This window comes from Mus musculus, chromosome 5, assembly GCF_000001635.26.
Source record: "Mus musculus strain C57BL/6J chromosome 5, GRCm38.p6 C57BL/6J".
Lineage (NCBI taxonomy): Eukaryota > Metazoa > Chordata > Mammalia > Rodentia > Muridae > Mus > Mus musculus.
The window spans coordinates 110,203,352-110,227,457 of record NC_000071.6 but is presented as its reverse complement, the minus strand read 5'-3'; the positions used below and the strand labels follow the sequence as shown (position 1 = coordinate 110,227,457).

At 43.1% G+C, this 24,106-nt stretch overlaps 1 protein-coding gene across 5 annotated transcripts in view; it reads right to left on the bottom strand.

Moving 5' to 3' along the window:
* Window positions 1–987: 987 nt before the first annotated feature.
* Window positions 988–24,106, bottom strand: part of Golga3 (golgi autoantigen, golgin subfamily a, 3) — a 49,614-nt gene continuing 26,495 nt past the window's right edge. For all 5 annotated transcript variants that reach the window (NM_001347389.2, NM_008146.4, XM_030254534.1 and 2 more), the window contains exons 12-24: window positions 23,661–23,738; window positions 22,415–22,678; window positions 21,587–21,681; window positions 19,686–19,902; window positions 18,875–19,018; window positions 17,486–17,683; window positions 15,111–15,227; window positions 10,485–10,624; window positions 9,515–9,647; window positions 9,242–9,364; window positions 6,515–6,676; window positions 5,671–5,834; window positions 988–4,550 (exon numbers count right to left, since the gene is read on the bottom strand). In NM_001347389.2, the coding sequence (NP_001334318.1) occupies window positions 4,379–4,550; window positions 5,671–5,834; window positions 6,515–6,676; window positions 9,242–9,364; window positions 9,515–9,647; window positions 10,485–10,624; window positions 15,111–15,227; window positions 17,486–17,683; window positions 18,875–19,018; window positions 19,686–19,902; window positions 21,587–21,681; window positions 22,415–22,678; window positions 23,661–23,738 (2,007 nt within the window). In that variant the 3' untranslated portion in view covers window positions 988–4,378. The remainder of the gene's footprint in view (window positions 4,551–5,670; window positions 5,835–6,514; window positions 6,677–9,241; window positions 9,365–9,514; window positions 9,648–10,484; window positions 10,625–15,110; window positions 15,228–17,485; window positions 17,684–18,874; window positions 19,019–19,685; window positions 19,903–21,586; window positions 21,682–22,414; window positions 22,679–23,660; window positions 23,739–24,106) is intronic.

The following is a 24,106-nucleotide window of genomic DNA, read 5'->3' as shown; positions in this document are numbered from 1 at the left end:
AGCTACCTTTCTAGCACCGTGTTTCCTACCAGGACAATAAAGGACTAAACCTCTGAACTGTAAGCCAGCCCCAAATTAAATGCTTTCCTTTATGAGAGTGGTGGTTGCTAGGCAGTGATGGTTTAATTCCAGCACTTGGGAGGCAGAGGCAGGAGGATCTAGAGGCTGAGATCCAGGGCAGCCAGGGCGAACAGAGAGACCCTGTCTCGGAAAGACAAGACAAGAAAAGAAAAACGGAGAAAGAGAGAAAAAAAAATGTTCACAATGTGATCTTGCTTGGAATTTGTCTTTGTTTTTAGTGTTAAGTAGAGAGCTAGCTTATTTTTCCTAAATAGGCGTTTACCTAACTCATTTACACACGCATGCACGCACACCCACACATACATTGTTGAACAGAAAACCAAACAAGTTCACCCATCATGGATGGCAGGGGTGTTAAATAACCCACTTTATAGTTCCCTCATAACTTGCTTCTAATACTGCATAAGCTATCAGGTCTCCAAGTGCCTCAGGGACTTATATACTGAGCTTCACAAATTCTTCTCCTTCCCCATACTTGATTTAAACTGTGTGGCTTATTAATAACTTTTACCTGAAATAGGCCTGTATAATTCATTGATCAAAAATAAAGGGTGAATGAAAAAGAGAAAAAGTTACTTGAGATATGAAAATTAACCCAGCAGGAACTAGTCCGCTTCAGAGCATTGTGCAGACAGGCTCCCCCATCCTCTGCTCATGCACATGAATGTGCAAGGGTGCCCCTTCTTCATGGTGATGGTGGATGCAGGCCAGTGAAGAGAAATGGTTACCATGCTACTCCTGCTGCTCTAATACAACGAGTGAATCTCCTTATCCTACCTCAAACTTTGGTAGGACATGATAACCTTTTAAAATAGTGCGAAACAACATGAGCTATAAAAGCTATTCCTAAATATGACAAAACGCTAGCACTAAACAGGAAGCCCTCCCCAATGAATTATGAAAAACTTTACCAAAAATAGTTTATTGCATAAAATGTAAGGAGTTCCCAAGCACACTTATATTAAAAAAAAAAAAAAGGCAAAACAATAACAGCAACAACATGCCCTTTAAAGTTACAGTTTGTTACCAGTGATGACAGTTTCCCTGGGAAAGCCCCAACGTGAAGACTGACTCCCTTATGAGATAACTTTTTATAAAAATGAGAAACTCAAAAAGCACTGAAATGTTGGACCCTCCAAACTGGACATGGACCCAGAGATCTTGGCAGAACCTATGACCACTACAGGGTAGACTGGGCTAGAATGCCCAACTACTGAGCATGTTAGGATGAGACTCGGGATATCTCATACCACAGTATTATTCTTATCACTGGGGCCCTCCAAGGCTCCAGGAGGTTTTCTTTTCAAATATGATGGTCCCTTTTAAATCCAAAATCTTTACCTGCCAATTTTTATTTCAAAATGTATTAAAATATGTATCATAATGACCTATAAGACTATGGCTTTTACAGTATTCACATACTGGTAAAGTTTGTTTTGAAACAGAGAAGAATTTCACCAAGCTTTCTGATTTATACACTAAGACCACCTTCTTAGACAGCAGGTCCTTCTCCCTGTACCCAAAGTCCATGTAAAGTCAGCCTTACATCTTCTCAAAATCATTGCCTGCTACAATGGTGTAAAAATCTAAAATCATGGGATCAATCGGACGTCTACCAGAAAAACAATGATAGAAATTTCGTGGTAATTTTTTTAAACGTAAGAAAACCAACTGGTAGTACAAATCATGCAAGCCAAGGTGTCCAGTCTAGGGCACGATGCAGCATGTATGATATACGCACAAACGGCGCACAATGGTGTGAGCCTGCCTGAAAAAGCAATCCTCCAGACCTGCCTGCGCTCGCTCATGAGCAAACCTAAAATTCCCAGTTTCGGCTGCAGAGGCAACAGTAATCAAGCTATATTCACTCAAGAATAAGCTCAAGGAGGTGAAGTAAAATAGAATCCCTTAGATTCCTCTTAGGAGGGAAAAAGCCAAAACAAACAAACAAACAAACAAACAAGGAAACTTGAAAACTCAACTTCAAGGTGACTTAAAGAACCCTAAGAGAACTCCAGCTCCAATCTGAGAGTCCTCTGAACCGCAAATGTGAGAAAAGACACACTGGTTCACAAAAAGAGACAGAGCAAGAAGCCAAGACATGCCAGGCCCTTCATGGAGCCAAGAGGAACCTAGCCAAGGGCCCACAAGGCAGACTATAAAGTTTAGAAGAGGTGCCGTTTCTGTGGGTGTCCGTGCACATGAAACAGCAAAGCAACTGAAGAAATGGGTTAAGACATGAAACCAACCTTCACTTGAATGAGTTCAGAATTAACTCATTCTTTCCCAGACAACACAATCAACACAACTCACTTGAAGATCTCTTCACATAGGAGAATCTAGCTCTGTTGCAGAACTAAGTCCAAACCAAGTGCTATTTCTTGGTTTTGTCATTAAAAATACAAAATAAATAAGAATGCAAATTACCGTCCTTTTCTAATTTCTAACTTAGAGATTAAAAGGGTATAATTATAATAAAGTTTTTTTTAAAGATAAACCCTGTACAAATGATATACACATCTTAAAGTTCCAATACTTGCTAAAGAATATTTTTCAAACACCAGACATCACTGTGGATAGTTCTACTTTAACCACATCAGCTAACCTTCTAATAGGATATTGTAAGAGAACACAGATTAAAAATTCCAAACCGATTATCCACAAAATAGACAAGAAACCCACTAAAAGACACCAACTAGCTGATCACTGCTGCTTAGAGATTCCTTCTTCAGGCCTTTCTCTCTTTCCCTTCTAACAATATTTCACATCTTTTTTGTTGTTGTTCCAGCTTGTCTGTCTTTTTAAGTCATGGTTTCATGTAACACAGTCTTGCCTCAAACTCGCCGTGTAGCTGAAAACCAGTCCTGAACTGATCCTCTTCCTGACTCTACCTACAAGTGCTGGGATTACAGTCACGAGTCAAAAAAGCCACTTTATTTTAAATTCTCTTCACAAGCATTCACAAAGATTAAAGACCTCAACTCTCCTAATTAGTCAGTATATAAAGCATTATTATGATTTGGGAAGCAGACAGCAATAAATCACACACTTAGTGCTGACTTTAAATAAGGCTTTTGTCTCTTGACCCTGTCTCAGAAGACCAAAGTTGCCCACCTCCTTTCAGGTATTACTCTTGACTTCTTGTGCCACAAATACTCAACAGAGGTCCATGGTAGTTCCTGACGACCAGACAGAAAGACATTCACAGTGTTTCATAAACACCATCTCTGGGACACGGTGTATGCAGCCCTTAACCCACAAGGACCAAGGCGGCCTCCTCTCCTGCTCTTTTCCTCCACCAGTGTTCTCCAAATGTTAGGTGAGGTGAGTATGAGGAGACCTTGGAGGTCCTTTCGTCCCCTGTTAACTGCAAGGCCTGACGACTGGCCCTGCCTGTTCGTAAGCCAAAGTGAGTAAAACCACAGAAGGCTGAGAGGTCAGTGATATTAATTCATGGAAATGCTGGCAGAAAAGACCTCAGAAATAAAAAGACTACAACTAATCAACTCTTTCTGTGCCAAGAGTATTTGGTTTTAGGATGCATAGAAAATAAGTTATATTTCTTAAAATACATTTTTAAACTGATATCGCTAAAGCTACATATATACTGTTTCCCAATAGCAAATTTTCAAAAAGGAAATCAGAAAGACAATTAGGTCCTTAAATAATATAGGTATATGTTTTCAAAAGACTTTCAATATTTATATATACATCCTATTTAGGTAGAACAGTTTGAAAAGCAAATTAAATAAAAAGCAAAAGGTGTAAATAAAAACTCATTTATGAAGGAAAGTAAAGGTCTTGTGTGTGTCTACAGCCACATGCAAGCTTCCCTCCTTCTGCAAGTGACTGTTCAGACAGACAGACTCAGATTTCACCAGCAGTCCAAACTCTGATGTTTTCAGGATTTGGTCATTTCATGGGAAAAGCTAGATGTGGTTTAAAATGACTATGCTTTTAATCCTTGCCTCATCCCATTTATTTATTTATTTATGACAGAGTCTTTCTTTGTAGCCCTGGCTGTTCTGAAACTATTGATCTGTAGACCAGGCTGGCCTCAAACTCACAGAGATCATGCCTGCATCTGCCTCCTGGGTGCTGGGATTAAAAGTATGTACCATTACCTCCCAGTTTTTTTCTGTTATTTTAATCCTTGATAAAAAGTAAAGGGAAATTTAAATGTCCTTTCTTAAAAAAGGAAAAAAGAAAGCCACCAGAGCATTCGATCAAATAAATAATATTGACAAGAGAATTCCTTCAACAGTCACAAATACTTGTGTGATGAGGACAACAGTGGTCATTGGCCCAGCCCGTCTCTGGGAACACTGTTTTGATTATGCAGTTTTGTGTCTCCCCGGGGATGGGCATGCTCTGCTGGGGCAGCTTCCACCTGAGCCCACGAGGACAGGGACTCATGCACAGTGATGGTATGCTCCTCCATCTGGCGCTGGAGACTGTCCATTTCCTGCCTGGGGAGATGAGAGAAGGCAGAAGAAGAAACCCTAAATCATACAAGGATCAGCAGAACCACCAGCCACAGCTCTAACAAGCTACAGTGAATGTGTTTCTCTCAAAGTCTAATCAACGTTATTACAGACCAGCAAAGTCAGCTGGAATCTGTTGTTTGCTTTAACAAAATCTCCATTATTCAATTTTACTAATGAAGACTCAGGAGCCAGATGCTGGGGTGAAAGCCTGCTAGCTCAGAGAGGCAGAGAAAACTTCCAGCTGACCTTCCTCCTCAGCAACAACCCAAAGGAAAAGGAATCTCTCCTCCTCTGCCTGGTCTCAAAAACCCCTCAAACTCCTCCCCACCCTCTCACATCCTGTGATCTCTCCATCCGTCCTCCTGACGTCCTTTTATTTCTATGTTCTTTTTTTCCTATGATCACTCCCTGCCATATGGCTGATTGCTCCTCCTCTAGACTCATGGTTGACTTTATTTATCCTGTTTACAATAATCAGAAAGCTCTTGGATTAAAGGTGTGTGCTAGGCTGAGACACATCACAATTAGAAACAGGTTTTTCCAGTAAATAATACAATCATGGGGTTCCTAGTGTCATCAAATATCCTGCAACAGGAACAAAGAAGGCAAAAGCGCTTGACATTTTTTTCCACTCTGGGCAGAAGCCAGAAAACCACCTGATATAGGTTTCTGTTTACTGAGAGGTGCTTCCATCAGGAACATGAGAAAAATACAGACCTGAGGGCCTGATGCTAATCAAGTTGCTGTCTAGAAGCTGTCACCTGAGGCTATTGTCACATGTGATTTCCCCCAACAAGGTCACCTGCCTATCAGGGTCCCATGTGCCATATACAGCCCATGATGCTGGTCTCTTCTGTCCTAAGCTAAGAGGATCAGCATATAGGGGAGAAGTTTAACACCTGACCTTTTAAGGGCACACCAAGACTTACTTAACTATTTTCAGCTTACAACATGGACCCCAGAAGCTCTGCCAGTAAAAACCCTCTACTTCACAAGAGCCTCAAAGACATAGGCACTCTACAAACAACAGAAGAGATGCTGCTAGGAAAAACATGTCATGTCTAAATACTGAACAAAATAGGGCACAGAAAACAGATCATACTTGAGCTGCTGCAAACAGTTGTTGAGATTCTTGAGGGGTTCCTTGCTCACAGCGGGTGGGGGCCTCAGCAGCTCCTCTAGCAATGAGGCTGGGACAGGGCAATCTGGTATCTTGATGGGTGTTGCAGGACTGGATGAGTTGGACTCACCTTTTGGCTCTTTCTTCTGTTTGTAAAAGCACATCATTAGCTCTCTTCATTCTCCACTGTGACAACTGACCCTCCCTGCATCCCCACTCTGAGAAGAGGACTAAACTACCAAGTCCAATAGTTAGCAGGTTAAGATAGATATACTAGCCGGTCCAGCAATCCTAATGCACTTAATTAAGCACAAACTACTTGTGCATGACCCTAAGGGGAAATAACTGAACATGGCATTACAGCTCTCTTATGGGAGTTTCCTGAGATATAAGCCTATACTTTGAGCTTCCTTAGAAATTAGGCAAAATTTACTTCAACTGTGCAAAAATTATCTGCCAGCTATTTCAACGCTCCATCAGGGCTGATACTAGCCTGAAGCTCCCACCTGAGCCAAGCTGAAGGCACTGTGTCCCCCAATGTCAGAACATCATGGTTGTGTGTTCATCAGTTTAAAATAGTATCACAGCAAGATGACATATGTGTTTAAGAAGAGAAGTAAATATTCTCTTGAACAAAATAAAGTTGTTTGGCCACTGTCCAAGGAGAGCTCTTTATGATCTTGTGCATAAGATAGTTCAATGTTGGTTAAGTGTTTTGATCTGTGAATGACTAGAAGACCTGCCAATCTCCTGCCTTCCCCCAGCCACACCCCCAGCCAAATCTAAATGAGATAGACAGTTAACTTGTAAGAGACCTAAATCCAACCTTGGCTGCACCGCGGCGGAGATCCAGCTTGAGCTGTTGGTTCTGCTGCAGCAGAGTCTTCATGTTGTTCTTCAGTTCAGACACTTTGGCTTGAAGCATAAACTTATCCTTCTGCGTCTCAGACAGATCTTCTTGTACCATTTCCAACTCAGACTTGATGGTCTAAGGAAAATGAGCATATATTTTTAAAGCTAGAAGATCTTAGTGAGTGGCTCATGCCTATAATCCCAGCACTGGTGACGTTCACGAGGCAGAATGATTAAGAGTTCAAGGCCAGCCCAACTTGAGATTCATCCCTTGTACAAGAACCAATCCCTAGCACTATCAATGATACTCTGTTAGGCTTACATAAAGGAGTCTAGCATAACTGTCCTCTCAGAGGCTCCGCCCAGCAGCTGACTGAAAAAGATGCAGAGACCCACTGCCAAACACTAGATGGAGCTTGGGGAATCTTATGAAAGAGTCATGGGAAAGACTGAGGGCCCTAAAGGGATAGAGCTCCACAGGAAGACCAACAGAGTCAACTAACCTGGACCCTTGGGGGCTCCCAAAGACTGAACTACGAACCAAAGAGCATATATGGGCTGGACCTAGGCCCCTCACATGTATGTAGCAGATGTGCACCTTGGTCTTCATGCCAGTCCCCAACAACTGGAGTGGGGGATGTCCCTGACTCTGTTGCCTGTCTATGGATCCTATTCCCTAACTCGGTTGCCTTGTCTGGCCTCAGTGGGAGATGACATGCCTAGTCCTGCAGTGACTTCATGTGCCAGGGTTGTTTGGTATGCAGCGGGGCATCCCCCTTCTCAGAGGAGAAGGGGAGGGAGGATTGGGAGGAGGGACTGTGTGAGGGAGGGATCTGGGAGGAAGGGGAGGGCTTCGATCAGGATGATAATTAATGGGAAACAAGAAAGAGTTCAAGTCTAGTTTTAGCTACATATCAAGCTTGGGCTACATAAGAGTCTGTCTTAAACACACTTTAAGATGTTAACTTGTTTGTCAGTTTGGGGAATGTACTTTTTGCTAGGATAAGGTATCTTTGTATCTAAGCAGTTTCCAAGGCACTGACAAGTTCACTGAAATCAAACCATTGACTTTAAAAAAATATTTATTGCTGGGCGTGGTGGCGCACGCCTTTAATCCCAGCACTGGGGAGGCAGAGGCAGGCGGATTTTTGAGTTCGAGGCCAGCCTGGTCTACAAAGTGAGTTCCAGGACAGTCAGGGCTACACAGAGAAACCCTGTCTCAAAAGACCAAAAGAAAAAAAATTATTCTTATTTTTAATTCTGTGTATCTGTGTCTGTGCATGGGTATGTTCATGGATATGTGCACCCGAGCCTCAGGTGACAGCTTCTAGACAGCAACTTGATTAGCATCAGAGCCTCAGGTCTGTATCTTTCTCATGTTCCTGATGGAAGCACCTCTCAGTAAACAGAAACCTATGGAGTTACATTTGGTTGTGAGCTGCCTTACATGGTGCTGGAAACTGAACTTGAGTCCTCTGGAAGAATAACAAGAGCTCTGAATTGCTAGCCATCTCTCCAACTCCAACCCTTAACGTTATTTTTAGAGTGATTGGTTGGCTGCTTTATGTGTGAGTGCTTAAGTGTGTTTATGTGCAGCACAAACATGCAAGAGCCCTCAGAGGCCAAAAGAAGGTGTTGACTCTCCTAGAGCTGCAATTATAGGAAGCTGTGAGCTACTCTGTGGTTGCTGGGAACCAAACCCAGGTCCTCTGCAAGAGCAGTGAGTGCTCTTAATTGCTGAGCATCTCTCCAGCAACCCTGACAGTTTACATAGATAGAGCCTTTCCCAAATAGCAGTATCTGTATTGCCACAGTTAACCCCAAAGAATCTTTAAATTCCAAAGTCAACTATTAGAATAAGTTAAATCAGGCTGGTGAGATGGCTCAGTGGGTGAGAGCACTGACTGCTCTTCTGAAGGTCCTGAGTTCAAATCCCAGCAACCACATGGTGGCTCACAACCACCTGTAACGAGATCTGACACCCTCTTCTGGTGCGTCTGAAGTCAGCTACAGTGTACTTAATATTAAATAAATCTTTGGGCCAGAGCAAGCAGGGACTGAGCGATCGAAGTTGACAAGATTGAGTGGGGCCAACCAGAGAGAGTGGAGTTATCTGGAGCAAGCAGAGGTCCTAAAAACTAAATTCCCAACAACCACATGAAGGCTCACAACCATCTGCACAGCTATAGTGTACTCACATACATAAAAATAAATATTTTTTTTAAAGTTAAAACATTCCTAAGAAACAGTATAAACCAATAAGTGAGGAGTATTAGCAAGTTCTGTTTCTGGTCCTTTCCCTGAGTAATAAAGACTATTCATTTGAGCCTTCATGGAGAAGCTGACCATAAACTAAGCTCACATTGCATATTGATACTACTCACTAGAGCTAATAAAAAGCATGTTCCTGGTACATGCATTTCATTCAGCGTAACAAAGGGGTAGTGCTTGAATTTGTCTTATTCTCTTCCATCCAGCATGTAATTATGCCAGGTAATCACGCTGAGCCTCATTCTAAAACGGGGACAGTATCTTCAGATCACTGGGGGGGATGGGGTGGGGGTGGAGGTGGGGGGTCAGGGAGCCCAGATGATGATCGACGTCTCAACGAGTACTCTTGTTGCACGTGTTAACACTCAGCCTGGCTGGGACTGAGTCATTTCAACACAGATCCAGGACCCTGGACAGGGATAGAACCAACCTGAAGTGTCTGCTGTGTCCCCTCCAGTTCTTTCTTGCCCTGTTGCTCTGTCAAGTCAAGCTGCTGCTTCAGGGACTGAATCTCTCGTTCTTTCTGATCCAATTCCCATTTGAGATCTTCCATCTAAAGAACAAAAGCACATGACTAAGACAATTTTAAAAAGCTGTCTTACACTATAAAACAGTTCTAAGGAATTTCTATCCATCCTTCAGTATTACATTTAAAAAGCATATACTCTGTCTGAGCAGTAGGGAAACAAGGCCTAGCTGTCACCTCTTGGCTCCCTGTCGGTTGCTGGCTCATCTGCTCATCTAGCTTCTTCTGTAGGAGCTGGAGCTGGGTTCTAGCTTCTGCCAGCTCAGTCTGGAATTGTGCTATTTCTTGAGAATGCTTTCCATCCTGAATCCTGGCATTTAAACAAACAAACAAAAAAACAAACAAACAAACAAACAGGTTAGAAATAAAATGACAAACTTCTCTCAATTTGTCCTCCAGGGCTGTCCATGGTGAGACTCCTGACCATGGCTATAGACAGTGTGGAGTCTTTCCAATGCTCTCTATCCATGTACTAACCCCGAAAAGCCCTTTGTACTCTGTACACTCCGGTCACAAAGCTCAGACCAGGATGCTGTCAGACACTTTCATAACACAGTGAACAGAGGCCTCTGAAGCTTCTGTAGAGGTGTGTGTCCTGCCCCTTTCCTCATGTCCAGGCTGATACTCTGCTAGTGTGATGTTACAATGAACCTCAAAATATCCCGGGCTGGTGAGATGGCTCAGTGGGTAAGAGCACCCGACTGCTCTTCTGAAGGTCCGGAGTTCAAATCCCAGCATCCACATGGTGGCTCACAACCATCTGTAGCAAGATCTGACGCCCTTTTCTGGAGTGTCTGAAGACAGCTACAGTGTACTTACATATAATAAATAAATAAATCTTTAAAAAAAAAAACTTACCTTAAAAAAAATATCCCTTGACTGAGTGTTCAAATAGGGGTTCTTTCTATTCCAGGAAGAAGTCAAGGAAGAACTGGGTTATGGTTAAACTTAAGCTTCCTGAGAAAGGAGTCATTGTAATTTTGCTCTTTTGACTTGCCCTAAAGTACTTGGCACCTTAGAATAAGACAGATGATCCCTGGTGTGAGATCCAAAATGAATTAAAGACAAGAGAAAACCCCAACTGCTCTGATGTGGTATATAGAAACTGGCCAGCCCTGGGGTGCTTGTGCAAGCATCAGGTACTCACTGGAGCTCATCCACCTCGGCCTGCAATGTCTGTACCAGGTGTTCTTTGGCCTGCAATTCTTTCTTCACCTCACTCAGCTCCAAAGTAGCTGCCTTAAAGTGGCGGCGGTTGTGCCCAGCTTCTATCCTGGCAGCAGCCATCTAGAAGAAGGTGAAGATGTTGACATTACTCACACACAAGTTGTACAAAGTTGATGGAATATCAAGTACCAGCACGGAAGCCCCTCTCAAACTCATGCAGACCTGGACACATCTGTGTCATCTCCTCTCAAGACTAACTTACTGATAAAGATAAGGTAACTGGCACTATGCTTAGCATGCAGTGGGCCAGGAACATATGATGGACTACTGAATGAATAAAATTCATTCAGTTTTCTTAGCTTAAATAGGTTGTATATTCCTCAACCATACCTGTTTATTACTAGTTAAGTTTATTCCTAATTCTTTTGTTTGTTTGTTTGTTTGCTTTGCTTTTAAGACAGGGTTTTTCTGCCTAACAGCCTGGCTGTCCTGGAACTCTCTCTGTAGACCAGAATGGCCTGGAATTCACAGAGATCCACCTGCCTCTGCCTCCTGAGTGCTGGGATTAAAGGAGTGCACCACCATTCCCAGCTATTCCTAATTCTTATATTTCTATCTAGTTGTAATAACTGATATAACTGTCTTTCTCTGAACATTTGGTGATTTTCAAAGTCAACAATAGATCCTCTCAAGATTTCCAAGCAAATTCTTGAATGCATAAAAAATTCCATTTTCTTTTCTAGTCATTTAGAAATATTAGAGAAACAATTAGAGCTGGTATCTGCCTGTGTAGTAACATTGTGCCTAGAACTTTTGAGGCCTAGGGTTAACTGCAAAGAAGAAAAAAGAAGGCATCATCAGTGTAATCATTACTTAGTCAATGCACCCTGCACTTTCACTTTAATGGTCCTTCAAATTATGTCACAGATTTTTTTTTTGGTCAGGTTGTTTCCATTCAAAATGTCTGCTCTTAAGATGAGAACCAACAGAGTTTTACAACTGGACAATGTGAGAAATCAGGTATGTTCCCGTCAGGGCTCAGGGAGATACAAATTCAGAAAATGGGTGGAGAATCAGAGGGGAAGGATGATGTCCTCTAAACCCAGCAGGACCGACACACATGAGAATTCACGGGAACTGTGACAGCACACACAGGGTCCAACACAATGAGAAGGGGAAGGGCACAGGAACTCCCAACTCAACCAAGAAACTATCTGCCAGTGATATCCACTTACAAAGAAAAAATTAGTTTTATTCAATGGCATCTCACTGGGTATACTAACCACACCTCAGGCCTGGACCCATCTAGTTTTTAGACAAAGAAAGGGTATAGAGTTGGGTAGAGGGGTGGGAGGATCAGGGAGGAGTTGGGGGAGTGGAAAAGCATGATCAGAATAGAATGTATAAAAAATGTTTTAATAAGAGAAGAAAAAGGCTGCTTCTAAAACAAGTAAAACTAACACACACACACAACATACCATTCTTAAAATATGCTCCAGCTGGGCATTAACATGCATACCCTTAGTCCCAGCACTTGGGGGGCAGATCTCTGTGTGCTTGAAGGCAGCCTGGTCTACATTGTAAGGTCCAGGCCAGCCAAGGCTACATAGGGAGACCTTGTCTAAGAAAAGACAAATCCCATGCAAACATCTCCCACAAATCCTCTTGTCCTTCTGAAGGTTTCAAAGCACAGTAACAATGCCTTATAGGCTGGAGAGATGTATCAGGGATTAAAGTACTTGCCATGATAGCAAGAGGATCAGAATTCATATCACAGGTATCTACATAAAAACCAAGTGTGTGTGAACCAGGCAGCACTAAAAGCCAAAGATAGGATCCCCAAGGAGACTAGCCATCAGCAAACTTCAGATCTCATCAAGAGATCCTGCCTCAAAGGGTAAGGTAGATCAATCAAGGAAGATTCCGGAAACTAGCCTTAGGCCTCTACATGCAAGTACACACTCACGGACAAACATCTGCATACACATATGTGCCAAACAACTGCAAACATGTATATACACATCATACATGCAAACAGCAACCACAAAAATCACAAAAATATTTTACTGTCATGTACTATTGTTAAAATTATGACTAAATGCATTCAGTAGAAAGATTTAAGCTTTGTTCATAAGTGTCCTGGGGTGGGGGTGGGCTTAGTTATTGCTATTATTGCTCCAGCACTTCTAGTAACAAATTTCCTAGTCATGCCTTCTTTTAAAGCAAGAATAAAAATACGTAATGAGATGGGTCAGTTGGCACACACCTTTAATTCCAGCAATCAGGACAGAGGCAAGTGGGTCTTTGAGAGTTCAAGGCCAGCCTGGTCTACATAGTGATGGTCAGGACCATGAGAGTCTCTGTCTCAAAACAAAAAACAAACAAGCAAAAACCCAAATAGAACCAAAACAAAGCTAAGTGATATCTAACCTCAGAACTGATGATAGATGTGGAGATGCAACAGACCATGCATCAAAAACCTCAAGCAAAGCCTGGATATCTCAGATGATCACATGTGAGCCACGAACATACCAGTAACTGCTCATATTAAAATATGTCTACAAAGCCTTAAAATTATCTTATTTTAAAACTTTTTCTGGGTTAGTGAGGTAGCTCACCAAGTAAAGGTGCTTGCCACATGAGCCTGACCATGTGAGTTAAAGCCCTGGAACCTGTGTAAAGGAGAAGGAACCCGACATCATTGAGGCCCATTCCCCAAGCATAACTGTAGACATTTTGTTCCATGCCTGCCAGCTGCTTCAGATTGTTGCTGTAATGTGCCTAGTAGTCATTGACACAGAAAAATAACTTGACTCACAGCAGGGTCATGCTGATCACATACTCTGTTATGTTCTGTATGTGATGGGGTTTGGCTAGAGAGATGGCTCAGTGGTTAAGAGCACTGACTACTCTTCCAAAGGTCCTGAGTTCAATTCCTAGCAACCACATGGTGGCTCACAATCATCTGTAATGAGATCTGAGGCTCTCTTCTGGTATGTCTGAAGACAGCTACAGTGTACTCACATACATGAGATAAAATAAATAAATAAATAAAAACAAAAAAGAAATTCTCCAGCTGCAGCCTTCACCCAGGACCAAGCAAGACAAGGGTCAGCTTGAACTGTCGTGTCTCAATTACTAAGGAAACATGTAAAACAGTCTGGCCACCCTACCCCCGCTGTATCTGCTATGAGCTCATTGTGGCATTTGCTGTTTTAGTCTTTAAACCTGACACTGATAAATGTTCATCTCACAGCTTTCCGCTCCCAAGTCTGATATGTCTGTTGACCTGATCCATCAGTCTTTAGGTGTGTGTTCAATAAACCATCCCTCTCTGACTGAGATCGGTGTTTGTGTGCTTTGTAGGACAACTCCTGAAACCCAACATCATCAAAGTTGTCCCTCGATTTCCACAACTCACACACATCATATACATATGTATACACGATAAATTTAAAAAAATTTTAAGTTACAATTACATTTTACTACCTTGGGTGGGCACTGAGGCATACACCTGTAATCCCCAGTACTTGGGATGCAGAAGAGGATCATGAATTCATGGTTTCTAGACACAGTGGTACACACCTTTAATTCTAGCATCCGGGAGGCAGGGGCAATGTGGAGCTCTGTGAGATAGAGGCTAGCCAGTCCATGTAGCCAGTGTTGGGCCAGCTAGGGCTACATCATGAGACCCTATCTCAAAAATACAACAGTAAAAATAAAGAGTTCAAGAGTTCAGCCACACAGCAAATTCAAGGACACTCTGTGCTACAAGAGACACTGTCTCAGAAAAAGAAAAAGAAAAAATAAAACTGTATGTGTATATGAGTAACAGAATGTTATACACACACAACAGTGGCCCTGAGTCTGCTTTGTGGCAGGACGTATGTCAGCAGGAAGCTCACATTCTAAAAGAGAAGGGGTGTAAAGAAGTAGTGGCAACATGACTTGGGAGGCAGAGGCAGGTGGATGTCTGTGAGTTTGAGGTCAGCCTGGTCGACAGAGCAAGTTCCAGGACAGTCAGAGCTACACAGAGAAACCCTTCTCGGGAAGAAAAAAACAAAACAAAACCAAGAATGGAGCATGGGATGGACTGCATATTGGCCACCACAGGCCTTTGCTGTTATGATTTACACGACAGATCAGCAAAACTGGAGTGTGGGAAGGAGCCAGCCACAAAGGCAGTTCTATAGACTTTAAGGCTATCTGCAGCCAACATTCTTGACTGTTTTTAGACAAGGTCTTGTTATAGAGCTTAAGCTGGCCTCAAGCTCACTACATATAGCTCAAAGCTGGCTTTGAAGACAGAATCCTCCTATCTCATGAAGTCTTGTTGGGAGTGTGCACAAACGGGAAATGTGGTTTTTAAACTTTACAGGGATGTCTTTTCCTAGCAAAGACTAATGTGTGTATGTATGGGTGGTCCAGTCTATCCTTCCCAGTCCCACATTGCTAAAGTCGTTTAGTATGATGTCACTTTCTACAACGAAACAATGCCATGTTCTCTGCAGTCTGTGTCATAACTACCCAGTCCTTAGAAACAACATTATCATGTGAAAGGCTACACCTCCTGGAAGGCCCAGTAAATTTGAAGCTGGCCACATACCTGTTCCTTCAGGCTGTTCACTTCCATCTTTTCTTTCTCTAGTGAGACTTGTAAGGCTTGGACAAGTTGCTTCATCTGGCGATCCTCCTCCTCTTTGCGCTGTAAAACTGCCTGCACCTATATCACATCATGAAAGGATGAATAAGCAGCAGTATCAATTCCAATCACCTATACAACCTGCAATACAATCTGAGATCCTCTACAGTCAGCCGTCATGTGGAGCCCAGTAGGATGTTATTCATAATAATGGCATCACAGGAAAAGAACGAGGTAGGGAAAGTGAGAAACCCCATTCTGGGCTAGAGATGTCGCTCAGTTGGTAGACTGCTTGCCTAGTAGGCATAAAGACCTGGATTCGGTTCCTAGCACATAAAACAAAACAGGCATGGGTGTAAACCCAGGGCAGAAGAATTACAAGTTTAAAGCCATCATCCTTAGCTACCTAGATACACGATTCCCACCTCAGAGAGAGAAGGGAGTGTTGAAGGAGAGGGAGAGAGATCAATTGATGCAGAAGTCTGTCCTCACAGGTGTGTGTCTCATGGCTGCATTCAAGAACACAGAACCCAAAAGAAAGATACAAATGTATCATAAGAGATGTTTACAAGGAAGGCAGCCCAGCAAGGACAGTAGTGAAAGAAACTGGAGCAAAAATGAAAATTAACTAAACTCTTCTAGTAACTACATAATTTTAAGGCTTGTGTGTGACATGTACTGGCTGGTTTTGTGTCAGTTTGAGGAAGGAGCTTCAGTTGAGGAAATGCCTCCACGAGATCCAGCTGTAAGGCATTTCTCAATTGGTGATCAACCCAGGGGGTGGCGGCTGCCCATTGTGGGTGGTGCCATCCCCAGACTAGTGGTCCTATGCTGTATAAGAAAGCAGAATGAGGAAGCTTGAAAAAGCCACATAGTAAACAACACCTCTCCATGACCTCTGCATCAGCTCCTGCCTCCAGGTTCCTACCCTGCTTGAGTTCCTGTCCTGACTTCCTTCAGTGATGAACAACAATGCACCAACTGTCTACTCAGTCTGAGAGCCAAATTCACTTTCAACTATCTCTTATTTTCGCTTTTCAAAATCTCTTCTCTTCTTTAGCCCTACTCAACTCTCTCTCCTCTCTGACCCTATGCTCTGTCTCCTGGACCCTACCACTTCTCCCCAGTCCTGGTGTTCTCTTCAACTCCTTTCTCCACTCTCTGTCTCTCTCTGCTGGCTTTTATGTCCATTCCTGTTCCCAGAAGTACAAGAGCCAACTGTCACCAAAGAGCAAGGAGTCATTTAAAGGGCCAGGCACATAAAATATTTCATATTACAAATGTAAAGTGTAAGGTGAATAAAGTCTTTCTTTCCTTTTCATGGTGCTTTTTGGTCAACAGAAACCCTGAGACAGTAGCGGGGTAGTGCTGTGACAGACCTGACCATGATGTGGGGAAGATGGTAAAGGGTCTTGGAACTTTGAGCTAGAAGAATCCCTAAGCTCATTAAGAACTCAGTAGGTTGTTCTTTAGGAGCTTGGAAGGTTAAGAATGCGGAGACCGAGGTGCAGAGACGGAAGCCTGGCTTGTGAAGTTTCAGAGGCAAGTTTAGAAACTCTAACAGGGCTGTTTGCTACTTTGAGCTAAGATTCTGTCATTCTGGTCAGCAGGGGCTTAAGAGTCAGCTGTGATTAGGACTAACAAGCGACCATAGAAATGAAAACTTGGCATTACTGGGACAATTTGATGCTGGTTAGCTGGAGCTAAGAAATTAATGGTGATTGAGAAGAGACCACCATCATTAAGGTGAAATCTAGGAAGTTTCCTGAGAACACAGAAAAGCTGTGTTGTATCTTGTGCTGGCAGTAGAACTTGGTAGTTTAAGAGTCACTTAGGTGGTACTGGCTTTGAAAGCATGAAGGGTAATAGACAGGAGCTGAGGATTGGCACTGTGAGAGGCCACTAGTGAAGATGTAACCCCAGTGACCCTTAACTGATAGTCTTAAACTTTCCTTGAATTGTTCAGTGTCCTCCAAAGCACTGAAGAACCTAAAGAGCTAAGAACAGAATCTACAGTAAGATGCCAAGTTGGGGTTCAAATTTCAGCTTTAAACCCTATAATGACTTCAGGCAAGTGTCTTTTGTACAGGTTGCTGTCTAGAACCAGAGGACAGTCTGACCTGTCCCACCAGGAGCCTATTACACAAAAGGGACTAGTGAACGTGGTACAATGAGCATAGGCTCTTACTGCTGGGGATCCAGGTTTATGCCATGGCCAGGTTCCTCTGAGCCAGGTGTGGTCCCCTAAAAGTGGCTATGACTCAGTATGATGAGACACTGATAATAAGTATGTTCCACATGACTCTCATGCTGCTCCTGGCAGATAAAGGTCTCAGCACCTGCAGATTCAGCTGTACCAGGTCAGCTTCCCTCTTGGCTAGTGCAGTCTCCAGAATGCTGTTGTGCTCCCGCAGCGCTGCATTAGATTGTCCAAGGCCAGTGAGCTTCCCTCGCTCATGCTCTAACTCCAGAGCTAGTTTCTTATTTGACTCTTCAAGACGTTTTATCTTCCTTCTGAAGCCTCTGGATTCTTGAAGCTGAAACATATTGGTACATGTAAAATGTCATGCTCTGGGCAGGTATGGTGATCCATGGTCATAACCCCAGTGCTTGGGAGACAGAGGCAGAAGGATCAACTCAAAGCCACCGTGGATATAGGAGACCCTGTATCAAAAGCAACACCTCCCCACGTGCAAAAATCATATTCTGCAAGACGGACTACTCAACTGAAAATACTCAACTGAAAAAAGTAAGCAATTTTCTCCAAGCGCTAATACACTGCCCTTGACCTACTACCTACAAGTCTGCTACTCTTTTGAGTCCACAGGCTTCCCAGAAGCCAGTCCAGAAACTAGTTACTCAGGGCTTCGGATAAGCTGCTCACAAACAAGCATGGAGTTGATCTGATCTCAGCAATACCCACTTGAAGACAGGATAGAGATTGCTGAGAAAAACACACATCTCAAAATGTTAGTTATGTAAAGTTCCCAAATGCCCTACTGTAGCAACATGGTAGGGTTGCCCAGGGGCAGGAGACAGGATCTTGGTGACAGTGCTGAAGCACTACTTGAACAGGGCTAAAAGGCCACACAATACAGTGTGGTACACGCCTTTAATCTCAGCGCTTGGGAGGCAGAGGCAGGCGGACTTCTGAGTTCGAGGCCAGCCTGGTCTACAGAGTGAGTTCCAGGGCAGCCAGGGCTATACAGAGAAAACCTGTCTCAAAAAAAAAAAAAAAAAAACCCAAACCAAAAAGGGTTATAGATCTAAACAGAGAATTCTCAACAGAGGAATCTCAAATGAAATACTTAATGAAATCAGAGAAACCCTGTCTCAGAAAACAAACAAACAAACAAAAACAAAAAACAACAAAAAAGGGCTAATAAACTGAGTTGTCAGTTCTTTGGCAGATTTAATTTGGGTTTGTTATTTAAATCAAAGCATCCTAACTGGGAAAAGAACAGGATTATCTAACCTTTAAACACTGACTTAATGACAAATCTGTTAAGATGGGTTCACAGCTATTCTGGGACTCCTGTGGCATAGGGGCTATAGGCTAGACACATCTGCCTCCAAATGTCTCAGTAGTCTTAGCCATGTGGTAACTGTAAAAGTGGTAACTATTGACATCCTCCCTAGAGTACTGGCAACAATGTGGTCCACCAACAATTACAAGGTGATCCAGGAGCAAAGCACAGCCACTCTGTTTTTAGCAATGCAGGTGTTACCTCATCTTCTAGCTCCAGCACCTTCTCCCGGGACTCTTCCAGCTCCTGGCTAGTCATTGTGATCACCTCCTGTAACTCCTTCTCCAGTAGTATCTTGCTTTGGCCAACATTCTGCAGTTCCACCTCCAGAGCACGAATCTTCTCCTGAAAGGCAAAGTGGGAGACATATTTAGTCACTGGCCTTTTCCTCCTTCAACTCTCATGGACACATACCTGATCACATTCTAGATTTTTAAGATTTTTATTCCACGTTATTCATTTACTGTTATGTGTATGTGCATGTGTGTAGGTGTTCTTGTGTGCATGCACAGTTCAAAGGACAACTTTTGGGTGTCAGGTCTCTCCTGACTCCTATAATGTGACTGGGAATCAAACTCAAGTCATCAGGCATGGTGGAAGGGGCCTGTACCCACTAAGCCATTCAACTAGCCCAGTTGTTTTAGTTTCTGAAACACAGTCTCCTTACTAAACAGCGCAGGATGGCTCTGAAGTAGTGAACTTCTCCCCTCAGCCTCACAAGTGTTGGGATTGCATTACTAAACCCAACTCAGAAGGCTCTACTCTTTTGTTTGATATAGGTCTCATTTAGCTCATGCTGGCTTAGAATTTGCCATACAGCCAAGATTAACCTTGAAATTCTGATCGTCCTGCTTCAGCCCAGTGTGAGTTCAAGGCCAGCTTGGTCTACAAAGCAAGTTCCAGGACAGCCAGGGCTGCTACACAGAAAAATCCTGTCTTGAAAAACAAAAAACACAACTAAAGAAAACCAACAGTCCTAAGGACTTTGACGGGGAGAAATGTGTTTACCTACATGTAGGACAGGGTCACTGCTGCCACCTGTGCTCTGAGCTCTGAGCTGGTTCAGCTCTGCATCTGTAGCCTCCTTAGAAGCCAGAGCCTCCTGCAGGCGACGGCTGAGAATGCTCACAGCATTCTCATAAGCTTTGTGCTTAGTCTTCATCTCCTTCTGGGCGCTGGACAGATCTGAGCCCAGCCTCTTCATCTTCTGCTTCTGTTCTGTGATGGCCCTGAGACACGAGAAAGCTGAGTTAACCTTCAGTGTAACCAACCAGCTCCCTGGCCTGAAACACCAAGGGGATATGTTGGCATATTCACCCTCTAGGGCTAGATGGTACAGTTTCTGTTTGTTTGTTTTGGTTTTTCTGAGACAGAGTTTATCTGTGTAGCCCTGTCTGTCCTGGAACTTGCTTTGTATACCAGGCTGGCTTTAAACTCAAGAGATGTGCCTGCCACTACCCCAGGCTTAGGGTACTAGCTCTTTTTTTTTTTTTTTTTAAAGATTACCTCCCATCTTTAAAGATTTATTTATTTATTATATGTAAGTACACTGCAGCTGTCTTCAGACACTCCAGAAGAGGGAGTCAGATCTCCTTATGGATAGTTGTGAGCCATCATGTGGTTGCTAGGATTTGAACTCAGGACTTTCGGAAGACCAGTTGGGTGCTCTTACCCACTGAGCCATCTCACCAGCCCCCGGGTACTAGCTTTTGAAAGACCACTTTAGCTTAACACCATTCTGTGTTCCCAAAACCTGGCTGATCCTTAGGAGAACTTGGGCAAGTGTGTTCTTGTTTTGGTTTGGTTACTAAAGGAGAAAAGCCATCTGTCAGGAATCTATGCTAGAGGGATAGGACAAACAGTATAAATCTACTAAGTCAAATCTACCATCATCAAGATCTGGCCTCCTCTCTGCACAATTTAAAAAGTGATTTTGTGATGGGTATGGTGGTATACACCTGTAATTCCAGCATCTGAGAGGCTGAGAAAGGAAGATAGCTACAAGCCAGAGACTATGCTGGACACAGAACAGCTGGGCTACAGAAAGAGACCTTTACTCAACAAAACAAAATGATCTTGTGAGGGCAGAAACAGCACACTTCCACCAAAAAATATCTCCAACATTTTTCCTGAAGGTCAAAAACAAACTCTCAGCAGGTTTCTGAAGATATGACTAGCTGATAAGACATAAGCAGTACAGAATATACCATGGAGTAAAGAGGTCCCAAGAGGTTAAGAGTCAGAGCACATACTGTAATCCCAGCATTTGAGAAGGTGAACTAGAAATATCACAGGTTTGAGATCAGTCTTGGCTATAAAGAGAGAGAGTCTCAAAAACAAAAAAAGCAAAGATAGCTGGATCTCAATGAGTTCTAGGACAGGTAGAGCTACATAGTGCTATTCTGTCTAGAAAAATAAAATAAAATAAACAGCCCAAAAGGGTATTTGCATATATACATATATGAATAATGGCTGGTAAGAGTCATGTGTTTTGATTTGTGACAGATGAGTCTCAGTGCTAACCCTAGTGAGAGAGCAGGGATGACAGGAAACTGACACCAGTGTGTAGCATAAAGTCAAATTAAATAAAAGGAGATTTTAGGACTAGGGCAGGTACCTTCATGATACAGCTTCTATTTAGTATAATCAACACCCTGGCTTTCATCTCCAGCTTTGAGGCAGAGGGAGTGCTTCTGTAAAGGATGCTTGAGCAAATCAACTTATAAATTCTGATAAGTAAGGAAAAAAAGGTAACTGCCAAATCATGACGGAATGTTAGAACCATGCTCCAGGCTGCTCAAGTTTAAAAAGGGTATGTTAGGAACACAGCAACACCGAGGACTATCCAAACTAATCCCTCTCCCACCAGAGCTGGTGCCCCTCCATAGGTAGGTGTATGCTGCTCAGACTTACTTCTTGGCCTCTTGTTGCAGCTCTTCTATTTGTTTCTTCAGTGTCTCATTGGCCTCGGTAAGGGCTATCATCTGCTCTTTGTCAAACTTCAAAGACTTTAAAAAGAACAACAAAAAAACATGTGCAGTAAGTAAAAGGCCACCTACTCCAGATATCTGTCACTGATGACAACACTTCCTAGCGATCGAATATATTTCTGGGGGTTGAGAGACCTGGCTGCTCTCTTAGAGGACTCAATTTCAATTCTCAGAACGCACATAGCAGTTCATAATCATATATAATTCCAGTTCTAAACAATTCAATATCCTCTTTTAGCTTTAATGGGTATTACATACATGGTAAAGAGATAGACATGCAGCCAAAACATCCATACACATAAAGCGAAACAAAACAACCACAACAAATTTGACCACTATTTCCAGGCCATTAAATGCCTTCCTAAAGCCAATGTCCTGGCAGAGGGAATGGGTAGGTGGCCGCATGATCCTCCCTGTGACTGCATCCTGCCTAAACTCAGGCTATCTGCAGAGCACTCACGCTCTCCTTTCTGTCTGGTGCCAACCCTGTGGACTTCAAGGCTCAGGAAACTAGCTCACCAGACCCTGTAACACATGGCATGTCCTGATCTGAGCTCACTCTTTTTTGTTTCTTTCATGTGGCATCACAGCATGCATTTATCTGAATACTACTTTCAGGAAGGCCTTATCTCTAGATTGTTTTAAAAGTCTTTCTTGGTCAATGCTCCCCATTCCACCCGGTCCACAGGAAGACCCCAGCACACTTAGCTGAGCCTTCACAACTCAAAAGAACCTATGTATTGCATTCCACCTGCAGGTGAATCTCCATTTCATCTCGTTCTTTCTGCACTGACTGAAGATGCCCCTCAAGCTCTGCCATCTGCTGGTGAACCAGGGACATGTCCTTCTGCAGTCGTGAGTGCTCTACTTCCACAGTCTTCTTCTCTCCCTGCAGCTTGATTAGCTCTTGCCTCAGTTCCTTCATCTCAGAGTCCAGCCGTTTTTTGGTGGCTTTCAGTTCATTGATGAGTTGATCTTTGGAAGTAGCATCTCGCCGGTATGCCTCTACCATCACCTTCAAGACACAAGGAATAAGTCAGTAACAGTCAGTATCTTACTCGAGGAATAAGGCTGCCTTATAAAAATGTTTACCAACAATTTTCAAGGCATAACCATCTTCTCACCCACATTCTAGAAACCCAGGGCTTAGAGGATTAGAGGAAAATGCTTTAACCACTAAACTACATCTCTAGCCCTAGGGTAGAACTTTTTACACAAAACAATACAGTTAGTGAAATCTAATACTACCCATTGAGAAACACCAATGATGATGGCATGTCTAGATTTCTGTCACACAATGTGACGACAAACGACCCCAAATCTGAACATTGCATGAAGCATCCCATGATCTTCCTGTGATCCTTGTATCTTCTGGATGAACCCACAAAGCATTATCTCCCTTTGGTTGGGGTTCTTGGACTCTGAAAGTTAATCCTTTGTGTATCTCAATAATAAAATGAAACACTACTTATAAACGAGCTTTGGAGGATCTTCCTCTCTTAGAACAAACAGTCAACTGATGACTGGCAACCAAGTAAGGGATTAGAGCCCTTCCTCCACCAGGAGACAAGGGCTTCAAAATACAAAACTTAGGTCACGGACCTTTTCGGTACAAACCACGTTTGTTTTAATGTTGCATTACAGTGTAAGCTTTTCACATTCTATACAGCAAACACAATAAGCACATGGTGACCAAAAACAAAAACAAAAAACAAACAAAACCACACAGTTCTTGGCAGTGATAACAACAAGGCATCCTCACAAGGTACCACAATGGTAGCTACGTCTGACATCCAGTCTTCGAGGATCACACATCCTACCTCAGGAGAGAAAGGGCATGATGCCTCACTGTCTGCAATGTGGTGAGTGACAACTTAGAATAAGTATGCCTTTAAAAACGGTAAGAAAGACTCGATGCTTCCCTCTTTCTGATTCTGTTCTACCGCCACAGACAGACTACTCAGCAGTACGCCCAACACTCGCTTCCCAAGTCTTACCTTTTGCTGAACAAACTGCTCCTTTACTTTCTGCATCTGTTTTCTCAACGTGGCTGTCTCCTGCTGCAAGTGCTCCACCTAGAGGAGAGGTTTGCAGAAGAATGGGTGGAAGTGGAAATCAAAGGACCCTTGATGGAGGACAGCACTGGTTTGGTTTGTTCCATCTTGCTAGTTTCTGCTAAGGACACACATGGAGTGGTTTGCCTTACATAGCATTGTTGAGCTCAACTTGTGGGAATGCTGTCATTGAGAGAAGTCTGTCCCAAAACTGCTCCTGTTGGTTCCTGCGGCAGTCTGCCACTTTCACGGCCTCACCTCAGGCTGGTTGGCCTGAGGTTCCTTCAGGCCAGCCCATGGTTCCTTCAGGACTGAAGGACAGCTGCTGGTTCATGCCTGGTTTGGGCCTGCCAAAAGGACTGGTCTGTAGCCACTGAGTCGTATTTGGT